This window comes from Dendrobates tinctorius, unplaced genomic scaffold (assembly GCF_039654945.1).
Source record: "Dendrobates tinctorius isolate UK_male_01 unplaced genomic scaffold, ASM3965494v1 ptg000129l, whole genome shotgun sequence".
NCBI lineage: Eukaryota > Metazoa > Chordata > Amphibia > Anura > Dendrobatidae > Dendrobates > Dendrobates tinctorius.
In genome coordinates this window covers 42929858-42953468 of record NW_027361797.1, presented here as the reverse complement: position 1 = coordinate 42953468, position 23611 = coordinate 42929858, and the positions used below count along the sequence as shown (strand labels likewise).

General features: G+C 43.1%; 1 protein-coding gene across 1 annotated transcript in view; it reads right to left on the bottom strand.

Moving 5' to 3' along the window:
- Positions 1 to 23611, bottom strand: part of DNAH3 (dynein axonemal heavy chain 3) — a 389800-nt gene that overhangs the window by 283097 nt on the left and 83092 nt on the right. The window contains exons 10-13 of the mRNA XM_073543189.1: positions 22862 to 23041; positions 20361 to 20497; positions 15629 to 15734; positions 13095 to 13273 (exon numbers count right to left, since the gene is read on the bottom strand). Of these exons, the coding sequence (XP_073399290.1) occupies positions 13095 to 13273; positions 15629 to 15734; positions 20361 to 20497; positions 22862 to 23041 (602 nt within the window). The remainder of the gene's footprint in view (positions 1 to 13094; positions 13274 to 15628; positions 15735 to 20360; positions 20498 to 22861; positions 23042 to 23611) is intronic.

Here is a 23611-nt window from a genome sequence, read left to right as displayed (position 1 = left end):
TTTCCCACCAATTTGTCAAAGCAAAAAAATGGCGCTCCGAGAAGGTTTTTGCGGCAGACCGTGAAAATTATGGAAATACAGCCCGCAAAAATGGGCCGCAAAAAAAACACGGGAAGTGTAAAAGAACCCTAAATGGGATTATCCAGAGGTTGAAAATTATTTTTAAAAGCTCGCGTTTTCAAGCCTTACCCACTGCCAGTTTCTACTAGATCTCATTTCGACGCACTAAAAATTTGCCAAAAAATTTACAATTAACCAATCACTGGCCATAGAAATGACCCAGCACAGCCACTGATTCTCAGAGTGGGCATTTCCGGTGATATATAGGGATGGGACCAAGAAGTAGGGACCAGCAGGAATCAGGGAATAAGTATAAGGCTGGAGTCACACACAACGAATAAAAAAAAAAAAAATCGGTCCCAATTTAACGGTACGAAATCGCACAAAGAATTCTTGTCCAGGGATCCGTTTGTCATCCCATTTTCCGGCGATGAACCGATTTTATTCACATCTAAGCATCAAACTGACATCCAATGTCAATGCCTGATGCTCTTTCCTGTTGACCTGGAGAAGTCTTGCGATTTAATCGCAAGTCACACGTGTGGCGCGTTTTCAATGCGATTTTTAATCGCATCCAAAGACTTGCATTGTCGAATCCAATCCGAAAATCGGTGACAATCGCAGCATGCTGCGATTGTCTCGGTCCGAGGAACGGATCCGATAAAAAACGCATGATGGGAGCTGCCCCATAGAATAACATTGGGACAAATGCAATGCGATTTTTTATCGCATTGCATTCGTCCGATTTAATCGCTAGTGTAACTCCGGCCTAAGAATGGGATCTGCGGGAGAGGATTATGGGACTTTTTTTTATTTTGGTCAACCAGTCTGAGCTCTTTTTTGTTTTGCCTGGATTCCTGATCTCCTTTAAAGGGGCAGTGTGTGACATGATGAAGGTCTCTTTCCATACTGATGTCATAAAGGGAGGACCACCTTCTACTAAAAAAAAAAAAAATGGGAACGCATTTCCCTCCTTGAAACTATGTTAAATCATCGGCGGTTTACGGAGAGTCACTTTGTCAAATCAATAAATGCAACACACTTTGTTGGACATGTTTACTGTTGTCCTGCCAACTTGACCTGCTTCTATCTCAAGAATGGGGCTCCATCGTGAACTGCTACCAGTGGAAAGTTGCTAGGGATTCCTACACAAATGGATGGGACTTCCAACCACCTCTCCACTAACACCGATGTGTTTAGGGCTCCAAGACAGATGCAGCTTCTGTAGCCAGTGGATATGCCATAAATGTGCAACATGGGAACACCCTTAAAGAACTTTCCAATTTACTCATAATACAAAAGTCAAAATATCAAATAATCTGCCCATTAGGCACATCATAAAAGAAGAAATATCCATTGTGCATTTCATGTTGATTTTTTTTTATCTCACATTAATCAAAGGATAGAATATCGAACTGAGTATAATTAATAGTAACGCTCTGCTGTCATGTTAGATCACAGAGCTAACAAGTCTAAAACACTACATTACCGCGGTCCACGGAACGGATGACAAATGATGAAAGGAAAACAAATATCACTTACTTTATGTGATCATTGACTACACATTCAGAGTGAATACTGGAAACCTCTGACATGCTATAAATGAGCTCGTTACAAGCCATCATGGTGCAATGTTCACTTTTTGGATTGAATGCCTCAGTTTCTCCCCAATAGACCACCTCTTTCAGAAGACCTCCTTGGCTATAATAAATATATTATATTTTAAATAAATGCTGGCATCCTGGCCGCCTCTTGTGAGTACTAGCCCTTCCTGTGATGTCATGATATCAGGCTGCATGTCATAATGTTGTGTGAGGCCTTGCCTGATGTTATGACTTTGTGGGGGCTTAGCTTAGTATTTTACTCAAAAGAGGCGCCAAGGACGCCAACATCAGATTGCCAGCCAAAGAAGTTTGCAAGACGGTGGTCTGGCTGCCACAGTGTACATATATGGATGTCGGACCAGAATCTTGAGAATCTTTTTGTTCTACTCTAATATTTTATTATATATATATATATATATATATATATATATATATTTGACTCACTTATGTAACGCCATTCATTCCGCAGCACTTTACAGGCATGGTCATCACTGTCCAAGTTGGGGCTCACAATCTACCTTTCATTTCAGTATGTTTTTGGAGTGTGGGGAGAACATTCAAACTCCTTGTAGATGTTTTGCTTGGTGGGATTTGTACCTTGTATAGTAGCACTTGTAAGGCTACAGTGCTAACCATGGAGCCACCATGTTGCCCGGAGAGGACATACTATCACAGCCTGCAGTGTCTCTGTAGTTGTCTCCCATCAAACACATATGGGATGTCATCAGTTGACAATTGCAAGAGGAGCTGCCAGCAGCAGATCTTGATGATTCGTCTAAGTGCATGCAGCGCAGCAGAACATTCCCCAGACAACCATTAATAATCTCACCGATAGCAGCCAAGGCAGGGATTTCTCAATATTAAATAAATCAAGATGTTTGCTTCCATTTCTTCATCATTTACCTATCATTAACATGCCTACCCATCCTATGATTTCCAAACTCCATAAGTTTTCCATCTTGGTGTTGCAATTTCAAAGTTGAGTAGTTTGCATATATACACACACACACACATATACACACACATACACTAGCGGGTCCTGGGTTCGAATCCCACCAAGGACAACATCTGCAAGGAGTTTGTATGTTCTCTCCGTGTTTGCGTGGGTTTCCTCCAGGCACTCCGGTTTCCTCCCACATTCTAAAGACATACTAAGGCCTGTTTCACACATCAGTTTTTAACCATCTGTCAAAATCCACCAAAATTTGAACATTTTCTTGTAGCGGATCCGCCATTTTTTCCCATTGAGATACATTAGTGGCTTATTTTGGCGAATGGTCGTCCGTTACGTCCGCTATTCGGCGGATCCGCAAGATTCCTGGTGGATTCTGTCTGAGGTGGACGGAGCTTGCAACGTTTTTTGGCGCAGTCAAAATGGTGGACAACGGCAGATCCACCGTCGTCCGCCATGCGGTAGAATGGGCGCCTATGGGCGGTGGATCCGCCGGGATCCGCTATTTTGCGGAATCCGCCGGCGGAATCCGCTAAATCGCACTGAGCATGCTCAGAAAAAAAGATACTTTTCCAGACAGTCCCAAAACTATATAAAGGCGGGCTAATTAATCATTGGGCCCAGACTGAAGACAGAGCCAGCCAGCCAGCACCTGCCCAGCAGAAAGACCCCCAGCTGAGAAGAGAGAGAGCCTGCCAGCCTGCCATACCCCAGCTGCAAGACCCCTGGAGCAAGAGGCCTGCCAGCACCTGCCCAGCACCAAGCCAGGACGGAGAGGCCTGCTACCAAGCCACCAAAGCCTGCAATTGTGTGAGAATTAAAACTATTTGTGTGGGGCATGTCTCTGTGTGTCTGTGGCTTGTCTGCCTGTGTGTGTGTGGCCTGCCTGTGTGTGTGTGGCCTGCGTGTTTGTGTGTGGTCTGCCTTCCTGCATGTATGTTCGTGGCCTCCCAGTGTTGCATGTCTGTGTGTGTGTGTGTGTGTATTTTTATTATGCTTTTTTTCCATACTTTAATTGCTTTTCTGTTGCATGTGTACTGAATTTTGTCATAGTACTGTAATTTTATTTCAATATTTGCAATTGTGCTAAACTATTTGTGTGGGGCATGTCTGTGTGTGTTTGTGGCTTGTCTGTGTGTTTGAGTGTGTGTGTGTGGTCTGCCTTCATGCATGTATGTTCGTGGCCTCCCAGTGTTGCATGCCTGTGTGTGTGTGTGAATTTTTATTATGCTTTTTTTTTCATACTTTAATTGTTTTTCTGTTGCATGTGTACTGAATGTTATTATAATATTTGCAATTGTGCTGTGATTGTGTTGTGGATTGTATGTGGTGTTTCTCTTGTATATCACTGTTTTTTTAATTTTCATTTATTGTGGTATTTAAAATAAAGAGCAGAGTAGCTCCTACTTGTGTAAAAAAAAACCACTAAAATAATTTTTTTTAATAAAAACTGTTTTTAAAAACTCTCTGTAGTATCATTTTAAAACCAGGTAAACACTTGGGTATACTCTCGGTGAGAGTTTCAGGGAATTAGACACATGCAAACACTTGGGTATACTCTCGGTGAGAGTTTCAGGGAATTACACACATGCAAACACTTGGGTATACTCTCGGTGAGAGTTTCAGGGAATCAGACACATGTAAACACTTGGGTATACTCTCGGTGAGAGTTTCAGGGAATTACACACATGCAAACACTTGGGTATACTCTCGGTGAGAGTTTCAGGGAATTACACACATGCAAACACTTGGGTATACTCTCGGTGAGAGTTTCAGGGAATTATACACATGCAAACACTTGGGTATACGCTCGGTGAGAGTTTCAGGGAATTATACAAATGCAAACACTTGAGTATACTCTCGGTGAGAGTTTCAGGGAATTCACACAGATGCAAACACTAAGTGTGGGTATACTCAGGAATTACACACCTGCAATCAGTGTGGTTACACTCTCAGTGAGTTTTTCAGGGAGTTAACACACATGCAAACACAAAGTGGGTATACTCAGGAATTACACACCTGCAATCACAGTGTGGTTAAGGTACTGTCACACTTGGCGATATCGATAGCAATATCGCTATAACTTGTGACGTTATAGCGATATCGCTGTGTGTGATACTTACATACGACCCGCTCCCCCGCTGGTTATCGCTGATCGCGCGAGAACGTCCAGGACTGTTTCTTGTCGTCAGCTTCCTGCTGGGCTTCCTGTGGAGCGATGAGCGTGGAGCCGGGCAGGAGGACGTCAGGTTCGCCTAGTGTGACAGGTAAGTAGCGACCCCCGACCCCTGCGATGTCGCTGGTGAGATCTGCCTGTGTGTCAGCTCACTAGTGACCACTTAGCGATGCACCAGCGATCCTGACCACGTCATATCGCTGGTCGGGATCGCTGGTGCATTGCTAAGAGTGACAGTACCTTTACACTCTCAGTGAGAGATTTTCAGGGAATTAACACACATGCAAACACAAAGTGTGGGTATACTCAGGAATTACACACCTACAATCACAGTGTGTTTACACTCTCAGTGAGAGATTTTCGGGGAATTTAAACACATTAATAGCAATGAAGGTTTTTTTATGTTATTAAAATTCTCTTTCCTTGCAGATCCTCTGAGGAAGAACCCGCCAGGCCGCAGCAGAACCGTCAGGCCGCAGCAGAACCGCCAGGCCGCAGCAGAACCGCCATACAACCTTGTTCTCTGTAAGTATAAAGACCTGAAAGCTTTTAATATCCTTTGTATAGTAGCTGAACAAGTGTCTTTATACTTGCAGATCCGTTCAGGAAGGAGCAGCCAGACCGCAGCAGAACCGCCAGGCCGCAGCAGAACCGCCATATAACCTTGTTCTCAGTAAGTATAAAGGCCTGAAAGCTTTTAATATCCTTTGTATAGTAGCTCAACAAGTGTCTTTATACTTGCAGATCCTTTCAGGAAGGACCCGCCAGGCCGCAGCAGAGCTGACCCGCAAGCCAGGCCGCAGGAATGTCTTCTTCTGAAAGCTCCCCTTCACATCATCAGCGAACTGCGGTAAATAATGTTTGTTTTTTAAATCTTAATTTTTTTTTACGCGTATTTTAACTTTTTATTTTTTTTTAACCTATATGCATGTATTATGTTTTCACAGGAAGCTGAAGAGTTTCCAGGAGGAGACATGCAGGGTGGAGAAATATAAGGAGGGGGCGCGCAAAGTGTAAGCTTATCACATACAAAAACTTACATACATACTGTACATAAATAATACACCCAAAACAAACATTAATCACAGCACACACAATAACTACGCATCCATCCAACCCAAATTTTTTTTTTTTTTTTTTACAGTCTTCACAATCTGGTGCCCGCACTAGAGCGACTCCCAGGACATCCCAGCGTTGTCGAGGTTCTACCTCTGGTGGTCGGCGAACGTTAAGTAACCCTTTATTTGGGTGATTGATTAATGAACCTCATGTGTTTGAATTGAATGTAATAATTTTTTTTTGTTTTTATTTTTTTTCTTCACAGGTTTCACAGCATGCTCCCCAGAGAGCATTGGAAGAGGCTCTGATAATAGACGTGGATGACCTCATCCAGGCAGTGCAACCACGGGAGCCACTGTGGAACATGGCAAACCGCTTACATGCCGACCAACCAACCACCCGACGGCTCTGGGATGAGGTGTGTTCGGAGGTTGTAGACAACTGGGAGGAGCTCAATGCGAGGGACAGGGATTTTGTGCGCAAGTATTCCAATTTCAGTAACTTATATTACAGCATGTGAAGTGTTGAATACTAACCACTTTGTTTTTTTCCTTCACAGGTGACAGGGTTATCACACGGTGGCGGTCGCTCAGGGATCACTTCAAGAGGGACTTCAACAAGGAGATGCATACCCCGAGTGGATCAGGAGGACGCAGGAGCACCCAGTATAAAAATTACAGAGCCCTGGCGTTCCTCCGGTCGACGATGGTGAGCAGAAGGTAAATATTCCACACACCATTTCTGTAGTACAAATGTTTACATGTTTAACCAATTTTATTTTCAGCAAAGTTAAATTAAATATCAATATATTAATATTTATTTTTCTCTTTTTTTAGCACCGTCTGCAGCACTTGGGAGCCTGCATCTGAGTTGCCTCCCTCTGGAGGGATCCCTTGTGAGACCGCCCCCGGTGACCACATCGAGGTATCCGACCCCTCTCTACCTTCCCTCTTGTCTCATCCCTCTATCCCCTCCACCAGCACTGGAGCAGCAGGGCAGACTTCATCACATGAAGCTGCTGGTGACGACTTACAGTACCCTTTACCCCACCCCTCTGACACTGCCGCAACATCTCGACCAACTTTTGGTTCTGGCCGGCAGCGTCAGAGAGGTCTGGAAAGGATGACCTTGTCTGAATGTTTGAGTCTGAACACATCCGTCCAGCAGGGTTTCCACACTTATGGACAACAGTTATCTTCTGCGTTGACCATGATCAAAGTATCATGGAACTCAGAAGATACATGGAACGATGAATTCAGAGTCAAACCAGACGCCGAGACATATTTTTTTTCAATCAGTTGTCCGGCAAATGGAAGGTTTAAGTACTCACCAGCAGATGCATGTGATGCAAGCCTGTCACAATGCTCTAGTGGAGGTATTCTCTGAAGCAGTCCATCCTTCCACTGTCCATCCATCATACAACCATCCCTCCTCCTACCACTCCCTCTCCTTTCTCTAGTTCCCCATTCCATTCTTCCCAGTACCTTCCTTCCCCATTGCATTATACCCCAATGCCCTCACCATACCCACCCCCACACACACCTTCAATGTTCCCACAAACCTCGTCTGTCCATCCACTCCCGTCCCAACCTCATGTTTTCAACCCCCCTTCCACTTCTGATCCTCACCAACTCCCTTCCCAGTCCTCCACCCCCCCTCAATGTGGTAAATCCTGTTAACCCCTCCGATAGTATCTCCACCCAACAGTACCAGCATTTGTGATGTTTTAATAAAGAAAAATGTTGCTAGTTCTAAAAAAAAATAAAAAAAAATTTCTACCAAAAAAATAAACAAAGTTTCCAAATATATAACTTTTAAAAAAAAAACCTTGTTTATTTGTGAAATTTTTCAAAGAACTTTATTGTGTAGTTTCTTTTTTGTTCTTTATTTCTTGGTAAAGGTTCAAAGTACACCGGTGGTGTACAACGTAAAAAAAAAACCACAACACTTGGTAACATTTCAAAAGTACACCGGTGGTGTACAAGGTAAAAAAAACACATATTACCCACAATTGGTATAAAAAAAAAATTAAAAAAAAAATTATACCATGTCATCTTGCCAGTCAAGTTTTCCCTCTGGTGTCAGAAAATAATCTGCAAATGTGTCCCTCATTCTTGCCACTGACCCAGTACTCCGAACAGTTGGCTGCTGATAATCCCACAAGGTGGTTTCAGAAAGATTTTCTTCCATGGAAACAGGTTCCTTTGAAAGTCCAAGTTGTGCAGGATGACACACGCCTTCACCACCTCATCCACAGTATCGGTTTTCATTTTTATGGCCGTTAACAGCACTCTCCATTTTGCAGTTAAAATCCCAAAAAGCACACTCCACCACTCTTCGTGCTCTGGTCAATCGATAGTTAAATTTTTTTTTGCAGTGTGTCAATCCACGACTACCATATGGCTTGAGAAGGTGTTTGGACAGCTGAAATGCGTCATCACCAACACACACAAATGGCATTGGTGGGCCTGTTGTTCCAGGGAGTGGTCTTGGAGGTGGGAAGTCAAAATTGTCTCCATACAAACGACAGCCCATTGCGGACATCTTGAAGACCTGAGAATAATTTGAACGCCCATATGCACCAATGTCCATGGCAATAAATTTGCAATTGGCATCTGCAACGGCCATAAGTACAATGGAGAAGAATTTCTGTAGTTGTAAAATTCTGATCCAGATCCGATGGGTTTCACAATCCTGATATGCTTCCCATCTACAGCACCAACGCAATTTGGAAACTGGCAGATTTCTTGAAAGCTGTCCGCAATCTCCAGCCACCTCTCCTGTGTTGGCTCTGGGATGTACTCTTCGTGTAGAGAATCCCACAATGCCCGGCAGGTCTGTTGTACAATTCCAGATATAGTTGAAATACCAAGGCGGAACTGGTAATGGAGGGAGGTGAATGATTCTCCAGTTGCCAGGAAACTTGTAAAAAAAGGGAAAAAAGTAAAATTAATACAAACTACAAGCCATAACATAACAATAAAAGCCTGCAGAATCTGAAACCTTTTAAAAAATAGATAACTTACCGAAGGGTCACCATCAAACGCTCCGCCGGTGAAATTGAAAACCGCATGTAGGTGTCCCTTCTCCAACACGCTCCACCAATATCTCGAACAAGTCCTGCCTCATCCGCACATAACTGAAGAACTTGTCCGGATTATCCCTCAATTCCAGGTAAAGTGTAGAAAACACGCCAAAGGTAAATCTCTGCGCATTTATCGGATGAATCCACTGCCGTCGTCTCCTCAGACGCAGGATTCGCAGTCTTCTTTTCTCCCTCTGGAGAGCAATAATTGCCAACCGATTGCAGTGAAGATCAAAGTCCACACAGAAGCTGTGAATACTCGCAATAACTCCTTCCATCGCTGCCACTAGCTCTAAAACCTTTCAAAGATATTGTATTACAACAGCCTAGATATAGTTTTCCCTACTTTCCAGGATCCAATCACATTTGGGAGCATTTTCCAAGAGCCAATCATATTTGGGAGCATCCCATTTTGGAGGTGTGGAAAAACGGATCCGCTGGAAAACGGATCCAACGGATGGAAAAAATGGATGCCAGCGGATGGAACGGATCCGCTTTTTGATGGATCCGTCAAAAAACGGATCCGTACCATCAGCTGGCATCCGTTTTTACACATTTTTAGCAGATCCGCCATTTTCACTTTTTGGCGGATTTTGACTGATTTGAAAAAACTGATGTGTGAAACAGGCCTAATAGGGAATTTCGATTGTGAGCCCCATCGGGGACAGTGATGACGATGTGTGCAAACTGTAAAGCGCTGCGGAATATGTTAGCGCTATATAAAGATAAAATTATTATTTATTAATATATATATATATATATATATATATATATACACTCACTGGCCACTTTATTAGGTACACCATGCTAGTAAGGGGTTGGACCCCCTTTTGCCTTCAGAACTGCCTCAATTCTTCGTGGCAGAGATTCAACAAGGTGCTGGAAGCATTCCTCAGAGATTTTGGACCATATTGACATGATGGCATCACACAGTTGGCGCAGATTTGTCGGCTGCACATCCCTGATGCGAATCTCCCGTTCCACCACATCCCAAAGATGCTCTATTGGATTGAGATCTGGTGACTGAGGAGGCCATTTGAGTACAGTAAACTCATTGTCATGTTCAAGAAACCAATCTGAGATGATTCGAGCTTTATGACATGGCGCATTATCCTGCTGAAAGTAGCCATCAGATGTTGGGTACATTGTGGTCATAAAGGGATGGACATGGTCAGCAACAATACTCAGGTAGGCTGTGGCGTTGCAACGATGCTCAATTGGTACCAAGGGGCCCAAAGAGTGCCCAGAAAAAATTCCCCACACCATGACACCACCACCACCAGCCTGAACCGTTGATACAAGGCAGGATGGATCCATGCTTTCATGTTGTTTACGCCAAATTCTGACCCTACCATCCGAATGTCGCAGCAGAAATCGAGACTCATCAGACCAGGCAACGTTTTTCCAATCTTCTACTGTCCAATTTCGATGAGCTTGTGCAAATTTTAGCCTCAGTTTCCTGTTCTTAGCTGAGAGGAGTGGTACGCAGTGTGGTCTTCTGCTGCTGTAGCCCATCTGCCTCAAAGTTCGACGCACTGTGCGTTCAGAGATGCTCTTCTGCCTACCTTGGTTGTAACGGGTGGCAATTTGAGTCACTGTTGCCTTTCTATCAGCTCGAACCAGTCTGCCCATTCTCCTCTGACCTCTGGCATCAACAAGGCATTTCCGGCCACAGAACTGCCGCTCACTGGATTTTTTTTCTTTTTCGGACCATTCTCTGTAAACCCTAGAGATGGTTGTGCGTGAAAATCCCAGTAGATCAGCAGTTTCTGAAATTCTCAGACCAGCCCTTCTGGCACCAACAATCATGCCACGTTCAAAGGCACTCAAATCACCTTTCTTCCCCATACTGATGCTCGGTTTGAACTGCAGGAGATTGTCTTGACCATGTCTACATGCCGAAATGCACTGAGTTGCCGCCATGTGATTGGCTGATTAGAAATTAAGTCTTAACACACAGTTGGACAGGTGTACCTAATAAAGTGGCCAGTGAGTGTATATATATATATATATATATATATATATATATACTGTATATATTATAATAAAAAAAGAAAAGAGCCAGCACTGCCAGTGGTCAGAACGCATAACATGAGGTGCATATGCACATATCTTACTGCATTCAAAATGAGACATTTAGCAAAATATTGATCAATATATTGAGCCACCCCGCCACGCCAAGGCAATCTCATATGGGGGGTCCTACTCTACATTTTTATTTATTCACTGTGCCATTGCGGCCTCCTAAATGTTTTAAAAGCAAGACCATATCAAATGCAATCCATACCTGAAGCATATCTGCATCACTCCCGTGCAGCCAGATGGAGCAGGTGCAGATAAAGGCCAACCAGGTCTGAACACAGACATCTCAGGTTTGACCTCCACACACTGCCTAACCAGCAAACACAGATGAAGGGCAATGCAGGCTCAGACAGGGATGCAAAAATAAATAAAGCCTGGGGCAGGGCGGGGCTGCCGTGAGTGTGCACAGCAGCCTAGATCAATCACAATAAACACAGAAAAGATGGCGAACATGACCCAAATGTAGAGTAGGACCCCCCATATGAGATTGCCTTGGCGTGGCGGGGTGGCTCAATATATTGATCAATATTTTGCTAAATGTCTCATTTTGAATGCAGTAAGATATGTGCATATGCACCTCATGTTATGCGTTCTGACCACTGGCAGTGCTGGCTCTTCTCTCTTTTTATTGCATATTGGTTTTGTGGCTGACCACCACTGTTGCCGTGCACGCTGGGTCATGTTCGCCATCTTTTCTGTGTTTATTGTGATTGATCTAGGCTGCTGTGCACACTCACGGCAGCCCCGCCCTGCCCCAGGCTTTATTTATTTTTGCATCCATGTCTGAGCCTGCATTGCCCTTCATCTGTGTTTGCTGGTCAGGCAGTGTGTGGAGGTCAAACCTGAGATGTCTGTGTTCAGACCTGGTTGGCCTTCATCTGCACCTGCTCCATCTGGCTGCACGGGAGTGATGCAGATATGCTTCAGGTATGGATTGCATTTGATATGGTCTTGCTTTTAAAATATTTAGGAGGCCGCAATGGCACAGTGAATAAATAAAAATGTAGAGTAGGACCCCCCATATGAGATTGCCTTGGCGTGGCGGGGTGGCTCAATATATTGATCAATATTTTGCTAAATGTCTCATCTTGAATGCAGTAAGATATGTGCATATGCACCTCATGTTATGCGTTCTGACTACTGGCAGTGCTGGCTCTTCTCTCTTTTTATTGCATATATATATATATATATATATATATATATATATATATATACACACATACACACACACTAGATGGTGGCCCGATTCTATCGCATCGGGTATTCTAGAGTCTCTGTTAAAATAAAAAATAGTGATATGCTCACCTCCTGACGGCCCCCGGACTCTTTCTCTCCTCTCACTACGCTCCCGGCATCTTCCGGTCCCAGTAATGCTTAGCGCGAAACACCGCTGATGATGTCGCGCTCTCGTGAGAGTGACGTCATCTCCGGCCCTTCTCGCTAAGTATTACTGGGACCGGAAGATGCCGGGAGCATGGTGAGAGGAGAGAAAGAGTCCGGGGGCCGTCGGGAGGTGAGTATATCACTATTTTTTTTATTTTAAGAGACTCTAGAATACCCGATGCGGTAGAATCGGGCCAACATCTAGTGTATTATACACCTGTTACACCCGGAGCTGCTGTCACTGTTCTGCTGTTAACTTATGTATTGTACTCCAGTTACACCCAGAGCTGCTGTCACTGTTCTGTTGTTACCTAATGTATTGTACTCCAGTTACAGCCAGCGCTGCAGTCACTGTTCTGCTTTTACCTAATGTATTGTAGACCAGTTACACCCAGAACTGCAGTCACCGTTCTGCTCTTACCTAATGTATTGTACTCCAGAATATGTACAGGACTGTGCCTGTGTAATGAGCGACGCAGCAGTGATGCCTTTAACTGCTGTAATGTGTCTGTACAATAAGCAATGCAGCCGTGTTGCCGCGACGACTAAGCAACTGTCGCTGATTGGTCGCGGCAGTTAGGCCGCGACCAATCAGCAAGGCAGGATTTCCATTACAGACAGACAGAATTAGACAATTATATAGTAGATACACATTCACCTAAACATTCTGATTGGGACATTCATACATCTCACCTCTTATTGAGCTCTCTGTTTTCATCCACTTCAAACTGAATAAGACAATCCTTCAGTTTTTGGGCTCGGGCACATAGATCTTCATTGAGACGCAAGGCATCCAAGCAGAACATGGCCAGGGGAACAGTAACATGCATGGATGCAATTTCCCCACGGAGTTGTGATAAGTTATTGATTTTCTGTGCATTATAAATGAACAGGTCTCAATGAAATACTATTAAAATTTGACATAAATGGAAGAAATTTAATGTTATTAGTTATCATAATAACAATAATGATAACAATAAAATACAGTCATATGTTAAAGTTTGGGCACCCCTATTAATCTTAACCTTTTTTCTTTATAACAATTTTGGTTTTTGCAACAGCTATTTCAGTTTCATATATCTAATAATAACTGATGGACTCAGTTATATTTCTGGATTCAAATGAGGTTTATTGTACTAACAGAAAATGTGCAATCTGCATTTTAACAAAATTTGACCGGTGCAAAAGTATGGGCACCTCAACATAAAAGTGACATTAATATTTCGTAGATCCTCCTTTTGCAAAAATAACAGCCTCTAGTCGCTTCCTGTAGCTATTAATGAGTTCCTGGATCCTGGATGAAGGTATTTGTGACCAATCCTGTTTACAAAACAATTCCAGTTCAGTTAAGTTTGATGGTCGCTGAGCATGGACAGCCCGCTTCAAATCATCCCACAGATGTTCAATGATATTCAGGTCTGGGGACTGGGATGGCCATTCCAGAACATTGCAATTGTTCCTCTGCATGAATGCCTGAGTAGATTTGGAGAGGTGTTTTGGATCATTGTCTTGCTGAAATATCCATCCCCTGCGTAACTTCAACTTCGTCACTGATTCTTGCACATTATTGTCAAGAATCTGCTGATACTGAGTTGAATCCATGCGACCCTCAACTTTAACAAGATTCCCGGTGCCGGCATTGGCCACACAGCCCCAAAGCATGATGGAACCTCCACCAAATTTTACTGTGGGTAGCAAGTGTTTTTCTTGGAATGCTGTGTTTTTTAGCCTCCATGCATGACGCCTTTTTGTATGACCAAACAACTCAATCTTTGTTTCATCAGTTCACAGAACCTTCTTCCAAAATGTAACTGGCTTGTCCAAATGTGCTTTTGCATACCTCAGGCGACTCTGTTTGTGGCGTGCTTGCAGAAACGGCTTCTTTCGCATCACTCTCCCATACAGCTTCTCCTTGTGCAAAGTGCGCTGTATTTTTGACCGATGCACAGTGACACCATCTGCAGCAAGATGATGCTGCAGGTCTTTGGAGGTGGTCTGTGGATTGTCCTTGACTGTTCTCACCATTCTTCTTCTCTGCCTTTCTGATATTTTTCTTGGCCTGCCACTTCTGGGCTTAACAAGAACTGTACCTGTGTTCTTCCATTTCCTTACTATGTTCCTCACAGTGGAAACTGACAGGTTAAATCTCTGAGACAACTTTTTGTATCCTTCCCCTGAAAAGCTATGTTGAATAATCTTTGTTTTCAGATCATTTGAGAGTTGTTTTGAGGAGCCCATGATGCCACTCTTCATAGGAGAATCAAATAGGAGAACTACTTGCAAGTGGCCACCTTAAATACCTTTTCTCATGATTTGATACACCTGGCTATGAAGTTCAAAGCTCAATGAGGTTACAAAACCAATTTAGTGCTTCAGGAAGTCAGTAAAAAGTAGTTAGGAGTGTTCAAATCAAGAAAATGATAAGGGTGCCCATACTTTTGCGCCGGTCAAATTTTGTTTAAATGCAGATTGCACATTTTTTGTTAGTACAATAAACCTCATTTGAATCCAGAAATATAACTGAGTCCATCAGTTATTAGATATATGAAACTGAAATAGCTGTTGCAAAAACCAAAATTGTTATAAAGAAAAAAGGTTAACATTAATAGGGGTGCCCAAACTTTAACATATGACTGTATATAAATCTGTAAAACGTGTTAAAAAATATGATTTGCAAGAACTAGATGCAAGCATTTTTTGCATTTTTAGCGATGTCACAGTACAAGGATAACGTACATGTGATGTCACAGTACAGGGAGAGTGCAACGTTTTCACAAGTAGTGAACAATTTTAACAATTTGTGATGATTAGAACACCCCTTTAGAGGGTGGGTACTTATGGCTCATATATGATTGCCATCTGCTATGCTTCTGTATATTAGCATTCTCATTGCTCATTATTAGTACGCTTTACATGTTAGAATACAGTCATTACCTTTAGGATATTTGGTGCCACCATGCTATAGTGACTCCCGGTGATGATACCTTTGTATTGATGTCCTTATGTCTGTGACCTATTTTCTTGATCTTTCTCTTGTTTTAATGAATTTTATATTATATACAAAATGTGCATTTTATTTTGGCCAAAAACCAAGTGGTTATTCCATCATGTATTGAATGGATTCCCGTAAACTAGAATAAATCCTAATTCTACCCTCCGTGGTCCAGTACAAGGACATTGGACGCAGAAGCCTCCTTAACCAGCACGACCCTTTCACTTCTCATTACCTTGGTGAAGGCCTGCAGTGAATGCTCTTCCTTCAGGAACCCCATAATATCTTGATGAGCTTTATTGTTCAAAAGATCGCTGTGTTTTTTATAAACATTTAGATATCTAAGGAAAATGGAGACAGGAAAAGCTTTAAAGCAGAGGACAATATTACAGAAAAGTAATTTCCCATGAAATATCCCATAAAACTAGTACATTAAAACGATGCAAATAAAGGCCTGTCACCTCTCCTGATAACAGTTTTTGGGAGGATTTACTGGCATTATGTATCTAATAAAATCTAGTAAATCCCAACGCGCTCCCAGTGGCAACTGGTTTCCTAAAATGTCAGATTCAAACGTGCTGGGATAAGGTGTTATCTGAGCATGCTCGGGTGCTAACCGACTGACTTCAGCGTGCTCGAATAATATGTTTGAGTCCCGCGGCTACTAGGACAAGAGATAGCCCCGATACCAGCAGCGCAACCCCAACATTGGCAGATTAATCCCCAGAAAGCCACTATCCAAGGTCAATAGTCACTATGTCAGCTGAAAACTTAGTCAGGCGGTACCTCAGAATTTTTTTTTTTTTTAGTTCTTTTCTACCAATTATGTGGCTTTTACGTTTTCTTCAAATAAAATGTAGCATGAGAACATTTCTCAGAGCTGTATGTGGCTCTCAGGGCAAGAAAACTTGGGGACCACTGCTCTACACAGTGCACGTTATTGGCAGCACATCACAGGACTACATAGGATGATGTGCTGCCGATAACGACGACTATTACAATGCACAAATGTTTTACTGGATCATTAGTAGTGATGAGCGCACATGCTGGGGTAAGGTGTTTTCTGAGCATGCTCTTATGCTTATAGAGACTCTTCGGCATGTTGGAATCGCTGCGGCTGTATGTCTTACGGTTGTTTGACAGCTGCAACACATGCAGGAATATCCTGTTTGTTAGGCAATCCCTACATGTGTTGCAGCTGTCAAAGAGCCACGAGACATGCAGCCGCAGCGACTCCTCGAACATAGTATTCAAACACGCTGAAGATACTTTATTAGCATAAGAGCATGCTCGGAGAAAATGTTCACCACTAAGGCCAGGGTCAAACATGCGAGAAACTCGGACGAGTCTGGCATGTCAATATCCGGCACTCGGGAGCGGAGCGTGCGGCTGCATAGAAATACATGCAGCTGCACGGTTCATACCCGAGTGCCGGCGGCAGTGCCGGGTACTGACGTGAAAGACTCGTTTGAGTTTTTCGCAAGTCTGACCCCGGCCTAACCATCAGAAACGGGCATGCTTAGACCTGCATATATTCTGGAATCAGCATCATCGGGAATGCTCTTTCAATGATTAGTGCCTTGTGTAAAATAGATATGATAGATAGATAAATAGATAGATAAAGATGAAAATAAAGAAAAATTAGAGGCAGCACACTGTTTGTAGTGAAAAAAAGCTATTTAATAAGCCCAAAAGGTGACGTTTTGGTCCAAACAACAGGAACCTTTTTTAAAAAAATTCTGTGGAATCATGGTTGAGAAGCAATGTCTGACTTTCATTTGTTCATTTTCATAAATTTTTGATTTATTATTACTTTTGTCAGATTCAAGTTACTTCTGTGACCATTGTGGGTTTTTCTGTCATTAAACGAGGGGTACCAACAATTTTGACCACATGTGTAGATAGATAAGAGATAGATAATAGACAGATAATAGATAGCTATTTGGTGCTCCTATCACCAAAATGTACCTTTCAGGTTATCCCTCAACTACCCTCACTAGTCTTCCCTTCTTTTGAGGTCCATGCCGTCAGACTCTACACCCCCTTCTCCATGCGAGTGGCGGTGGTGTATCGTCCTCCCGGCCCCTCCCATCAGTTCCTGGATCATTTTGCCACTTGGCTTCCACATTTTCTCTCCTGTGACATCCCTACCCTCATCATGGGAGATTTCAACATCCCCATTGCTCTTCCCCTCTCCCCATCTGCTACTCACCTTTTATCTCTAACCTCCTCGTTTGGCCTTTCGCAGCTTACTAATTCTCCAACGCATGAAGACGGAAACTCCCTCGACTTGGTCTTCTCTCGGCTTTGTGCAGTGGATGATTTTGCAAACTCCCCTCTCCCGCTCTCTGACCACAATCTTCTTTCATTCTCTATCAAGAACTGCCAGGCTGCTCAGGTCATCCCCACTGTCCAGACTTATAGAAACATACAGGCCATTAACACCCAGAAACTTATGAAGAACTTGCAGTCTTTATTGGCCCCTATATCCTCCCTCTCATGTCCTGATTCTGCATTGAAGCATTACAATGAAACACTTCAAACTGCCCTGGATGAATTTGCACCCCCTATAAATAGAACACCACAACGCAGACAGCGACAACCCTGGCACACGGTGCAAACATGTTTCCTGCAGCGGTGCTCCAGGTGCGCCGAACGTCTGTGGAGAAAATCCAATCTACACGAAGATTTCATCCATTTTAAGTTTATGCTTAGAACATACAACACTGCCCTTCACCTCTCCAAACAAACCTATTTCAACACCCTCATCACCTCACTGTCCAATAACCCGAAACGTCTCTTTGACACTTTTCATTCTCTACTCAATCCAAGAGTACAGGCCCCAACCACGGAGCTCCGAGCTGATGATCTGGCCAATTTCTTCAAAGAAAAAATTGACCAGATTCGACAGGAAATTATCTCCCAATCACCTCATACCATGCACTGTCCTCCCTCCCCCACTGCATCTAGCTCACTCTCTGATTTTGAACCAGTCACAGAAGAAGAAGTAAGCAGGCTCCTTGCATCTTCTCGCCCAACCACTTGCACCAGTGACCCATTTCCATCACATCTCCTCCAGTCCCTTTCCCCTGCTGTGACCCCTCACCTAACTAAAATATTTAACCTCTCTCTCTCTCTTCTGGTATTTTTCCCTCCTCATTTAAGCACGCTATCATACATCCACTACTTAAAAAACCATCCCTCGACCAAAACTGTGCCGCTAACTATAGACCTGTCTCTAATCTTCCCTTCATCTCTAAACTCCTGGAACGCCTGGTCCACTCCCGTCTTATCCGCTATCTCTCAGAAAACTCTGTTCTCGACCCTCTCCAATCTGGTTTCCGCTCTTTACACTCCACTGAAACTGCCCTCACTAAAGTCTCTAATGATCTGCTAACAGCTAAATCAAATGGTCATTACTCCATGCTAATTCTCTTGGATCTCTCTGCAGCATTCGATACTGTGGATCATCAGCTCCTCCTCACTATGCTCCGTTCCATTGGCCTCAAGGACACCGTTCTCTCATGGTTCTCCTCCTATCTCTCCGACCGCTCCTTTACTGTATCTTTTGCCGGTTCCTCCTCCTCTCACCTTCCCCTTACTGTTGGGGTCCCTCAAGGATCGGTTCTAGGCCCCCTCCTCTTCTCCTTGTACACTGCCCCTATTGGTCAAACAATCAGTAGATTTGGTTTCCAGTACCATCTCTATGCTGATGACATCCAATTATACGCTTCTTCTCCTGACATCACGCCAGCCTTTCTAGAAAACACCGGCGATTGTCTAAACGCTGTGTCTAATATCATGTCCTCACTATATCTGAAACTGAACCTGTCAAAGACTGAACTCCTGGTGTTTCCTCCCTCTACTAATGTACCTATACCCAACATTGCCATTTCTGTGTGTGGTTCCACTATTACTCCCCAGCAACAGGCCCGCTGTCTTGGGGTCATACTTGATTCCGAGCTTTCCTTTGCCCCCCACATTCGATCACTGGCTCGCTCTTGTCATCTGCACCTCAAAAACATTTCTAGAATTCGACCTTTTCTTACTTTTGACTCTGCAAAAACTCTTACTGTTTCTCTTATTCATTCTCGTCTCGACTATTGTAACTCTCTTCTAATCGGTCTCCCTCTTACCAAACTCTCCCCCCTCCAATCTGTCTTGAATGATGCAGCCAGGATCAAATTCCTCACCAATCGTTACACCGATGCCTCTACCTTGTTCCAGTCATTACACTGGCTACCCAGCCACTCCAGAATTCAGTATAAACTTATTACCCTCACCCACAAAGCCCTCCATAGCTCAGCACCACCTTACATCTCCTTCCTTGTTTCAGTATACCACCCTACCCGCGCCCTCCGTTCTGCTGATGACCTGAGGTTAGCATCCTCAATAGTCAGAACCTCCCACTCCCGTCTCCAAGACTTTACACGTGCAGCGCCAATTCTTTGGAATGCACTTCCCAGATCAATACGATTAGTCCCCAATCCCCACAATTTTAAGCGTGCCCTGAAAACGCATTTATTCAGACTGGCCTATCGCCTCAACACATTAACCTAATCTATCCCTGGGTGGCACAGCCAAAAGTTTTACCATAACCAGATTTCCCGCATCATGTTCCCACATGCTTTATGCATCCATTAGCCCTCTGTGTTTGTACTGTTACACACTTAACATTATGGCTGGTCCATACAATCAGGGCAACTGTTACCACCCACCTTTCGTGTCTACCTCTTTCCTCATAGACTGTAAGCTTGCGAGCAGGGCCCTCATTCCTCTTGGTATTTGTTATTATCTACTGTATGTGATTATTGTTATGCTGTAATGTCTATTGTCTGTACAAATCCCCTCTGAAATGTAAAGTGCTGCGGAATATGTCGGCGCTATAAAAATAAAATTTATTATTATTATTATTATAGCTAGATAATAGACAGATGATAGATAGATAGAGTGCTGTAGTCACTTACTTTTGTGGGCCGATTATATTCATGTTAAAGATCTCTCTGGTTTTGTTAATATATTCAGACACTAAGGATTCCTCTTGCTTTACAGAGCTCAGAATAAGGTTCTCTACTTGAAGATCTGGAAAAAGCTCAACTTCCACCTATGAGTGAAGAATAAATCTTGATTTAAGAAAGTGGATTAACAATCTTGCAGGTCTCTTGATTCGTTAAGTATGTAGCACAACGGCTCAGCGCACAATTCACTGGAGATGTTGCGGGTCAGCAATAACGAATAATTTCCCAAACTACTAATATTCATGAATTATATATAATATTCTACATTCTGATGGGGGTAGGATTGTGTCTAGGGAATATACTGTACTTCTTATAGAAAATGTATTACCATACTACATGGAGTGGCAGTAATAAATCAAGCCCGGAGGGAGGGTGGATAAATTGTAATAAAAGGTCATGGTATGAATAGATAACTTTAACCTTGAGATTATCTGGGCAGTGGTGTGCCAGAAAGTAAATGCTGAGAGATGACATTTGTAACCAATATGACTGATGGAATCACATAGAGAATCAAAGTTTGTCTATGACAGGTTTCCTAAACTCTGCCAGTACTTAAAGGGGCTTTCCGGCTCTGATTAGTTTCAGCCACAATCCAACTAGACGTGTCTACCCTCGTTCAATTCACTTACATTGAGTGAGGTCGTGCACGTCTAGTTGGCATGTGACTGTATGTATGCAAATACCATACTCTGCGTCAAGAGCCCGCTGTTCATGAGGCCGGCTGCAGTGGAAAATCACCACAACGATCAGTATGCCGTATAGAGTGACTGCAAACTTGTACCCAAAGTCTGGACAACGTCTTTAACAGACTTGGTGCTTTTCATTAAAAATACATAATATAATAGATCTCTATTTCAGGAGACTGGATTATCTCATGATAGAGAACCTCATCCACATTGGAGGGTCATAACATCTCTCAGAAATAGGTCATTTTGTTGGGGCTAAGCCATGGGAATCCACACAATTCTGTCAAAATGTTGCATTACATGGCATCCATTCAGATAAATGTCAGACCGTGTCTACCAAAGAGGGAGCCGCTCCACAGCCCCCCACACTTTAGACAGAGATTGAAAGAACGATGGTTTGGCCAATCGTTCCACCGTCAGCTGTCTCTCCCATACACAGGAGCGCTCACTCTCCAGAGCTGTTTTCTAGGAGACAGCCGCTCCCAGACATCTCTGATGGCGGATTATCTCTTAGGTCAAGTTCTCCTGATGAGGTTTTGATGCTACATACTTTTTCAATGCAAAAAAAAAAAAATCACAGTGTGTCACAGTTTTAGCAAATTGTACGGGATTTCTAGAAATCTCATGCCCACTGTGCTTTTCTACGCCGCGTATTCTGACCAGTGGTGAGCATTTAAAATCCGGGGCCTGTCAATTTCTCTTGCGGGTCAGCTGAGTTTTTCTCCACAGAATTACATTAGATGCATAAAGTCCGCAGGTGGAAAAAACAAAACAAAACACATATGAGGTTTTAGCATGTTTACGCTGCAAAGTGCGCGAAATGCACGAAAAACTAATGTAATCCACACATGAATGTATTGATAAAGTTTTGTCAAAACCAAAAATCCAGGAAGTATCAAAAACAAAGCCGCTTTATTTAAAACATGACATACCAAAAAGAGACAATCAAAATGCAAGTAAACAAAACACAGTCAAAAACACAATGAAAAAGGCAAAAAAACATGATTTACCTAATAGGTGCAGACAATCTGCATCAAAAATGCACCAAATACTCATCATGGGAACGTAGCCTTAGACCACATTCACACAGTCAGTATTTGGTCAGTATTTTACCTCAGTGTCTGTAAGCCGATACCAGAAGAGGAACAATCAGAGGAAAAGTATAATAGAGACCCGTCAGCACTTCTGTATTTATCACCCACGCCTGGCTTTGGCTTACAAATACTGAGGTAAAAAACTCACCAAAAACTCAACGTGTGATCGTGACCTGAAGATCCACTTCATTTTCATTGTGGAAATGTAAAGCCATGTTCACATGTTGAATATTTTGAGTTTTTTTTACCTCAGTATTTGTAAGTCAAAACCAGGAGTGGGTGATGAATACAGAAGTGGTGACGTGTTTCTATTACACTTTTCCTCTGATTGTTCCAGTCCTGGTTTTGGCTTACAGACACTGAGGTAAAAAACTGACCAAATACTGACCGTGTGAACGTGGCCTAAGAGAACAAAAGAATCGTCAGTCCGAAATTGGACCTGGCGTATCATTATTAGATGATGCCTGGGGAGAGTCTGAATGCACCATACCATTAGACTGTCCCCACTGATATTGGCGGGTTCGGAAGTCATTATTCCAATGTGTATGGGGATTTACACTCTTCTCTGGGACGCCCATCGGCATACGACTAGACAACATTTCTTAAATGTGGCACCCAGTACATTCCACATTCCTACCCCCACCTCCTTCCATTTTTCTACATGACATACTTTAGGAAGACCTTCCGCGCTCCGAATAATTTCCTGGAAGCAGCGTTTTATTAGGTTCCAACACTCCTCCAGAACTGGCTCAAAAGCTATTTTTGGTTCTTCAACCTTGAGCTTAATTATGAGAATTTGAGGGGTGAAGAATTTCATCTCATCATATGTTTCTCCAAAATCATTGCCATCCTGGTGAAGACAAAAAAGGAATAACTGAATAATAAAATTACTGTAGTAATATACATATGATGAACCCGATTAATCTGAAACCAAGATACTAGTATTAACATTGGCATCGATTGTGCCGTTCACATTGGTAAATAGTATAGACACTAAAAATAAGTCATACTCCAGGTACGCTCACACTGGGGTATAACATGGATGCAGTGTTTTATGGGATGGCACTTGGCCCAGTGTTATACTATGCGATTATTTTCTCATGCCAATTCGGCGAGAAAAAACAAAAGGGGCTCCGATATTCGGATCACGCGCACCCATACAAGTCTATGGGTACGTGTGAAACATCGGACTGCACTCCGATGTCATCAGAGTGCAGTCCTGTGTACACTCACAGAGACAATGGAGAAGACGGAGACATTAATTTTTCCATCTTCTCCATACCTGTGCTGCGATTCTCTCATGCAAACCGGATCACACTCAGATGAATCTCGGCTCAATCTGACAGATACAGTATAGTCGGCCCGATTCTCTTGCATTGGAGAATATACACCAGTGTTACCGAGCCGTAACGTTCACATT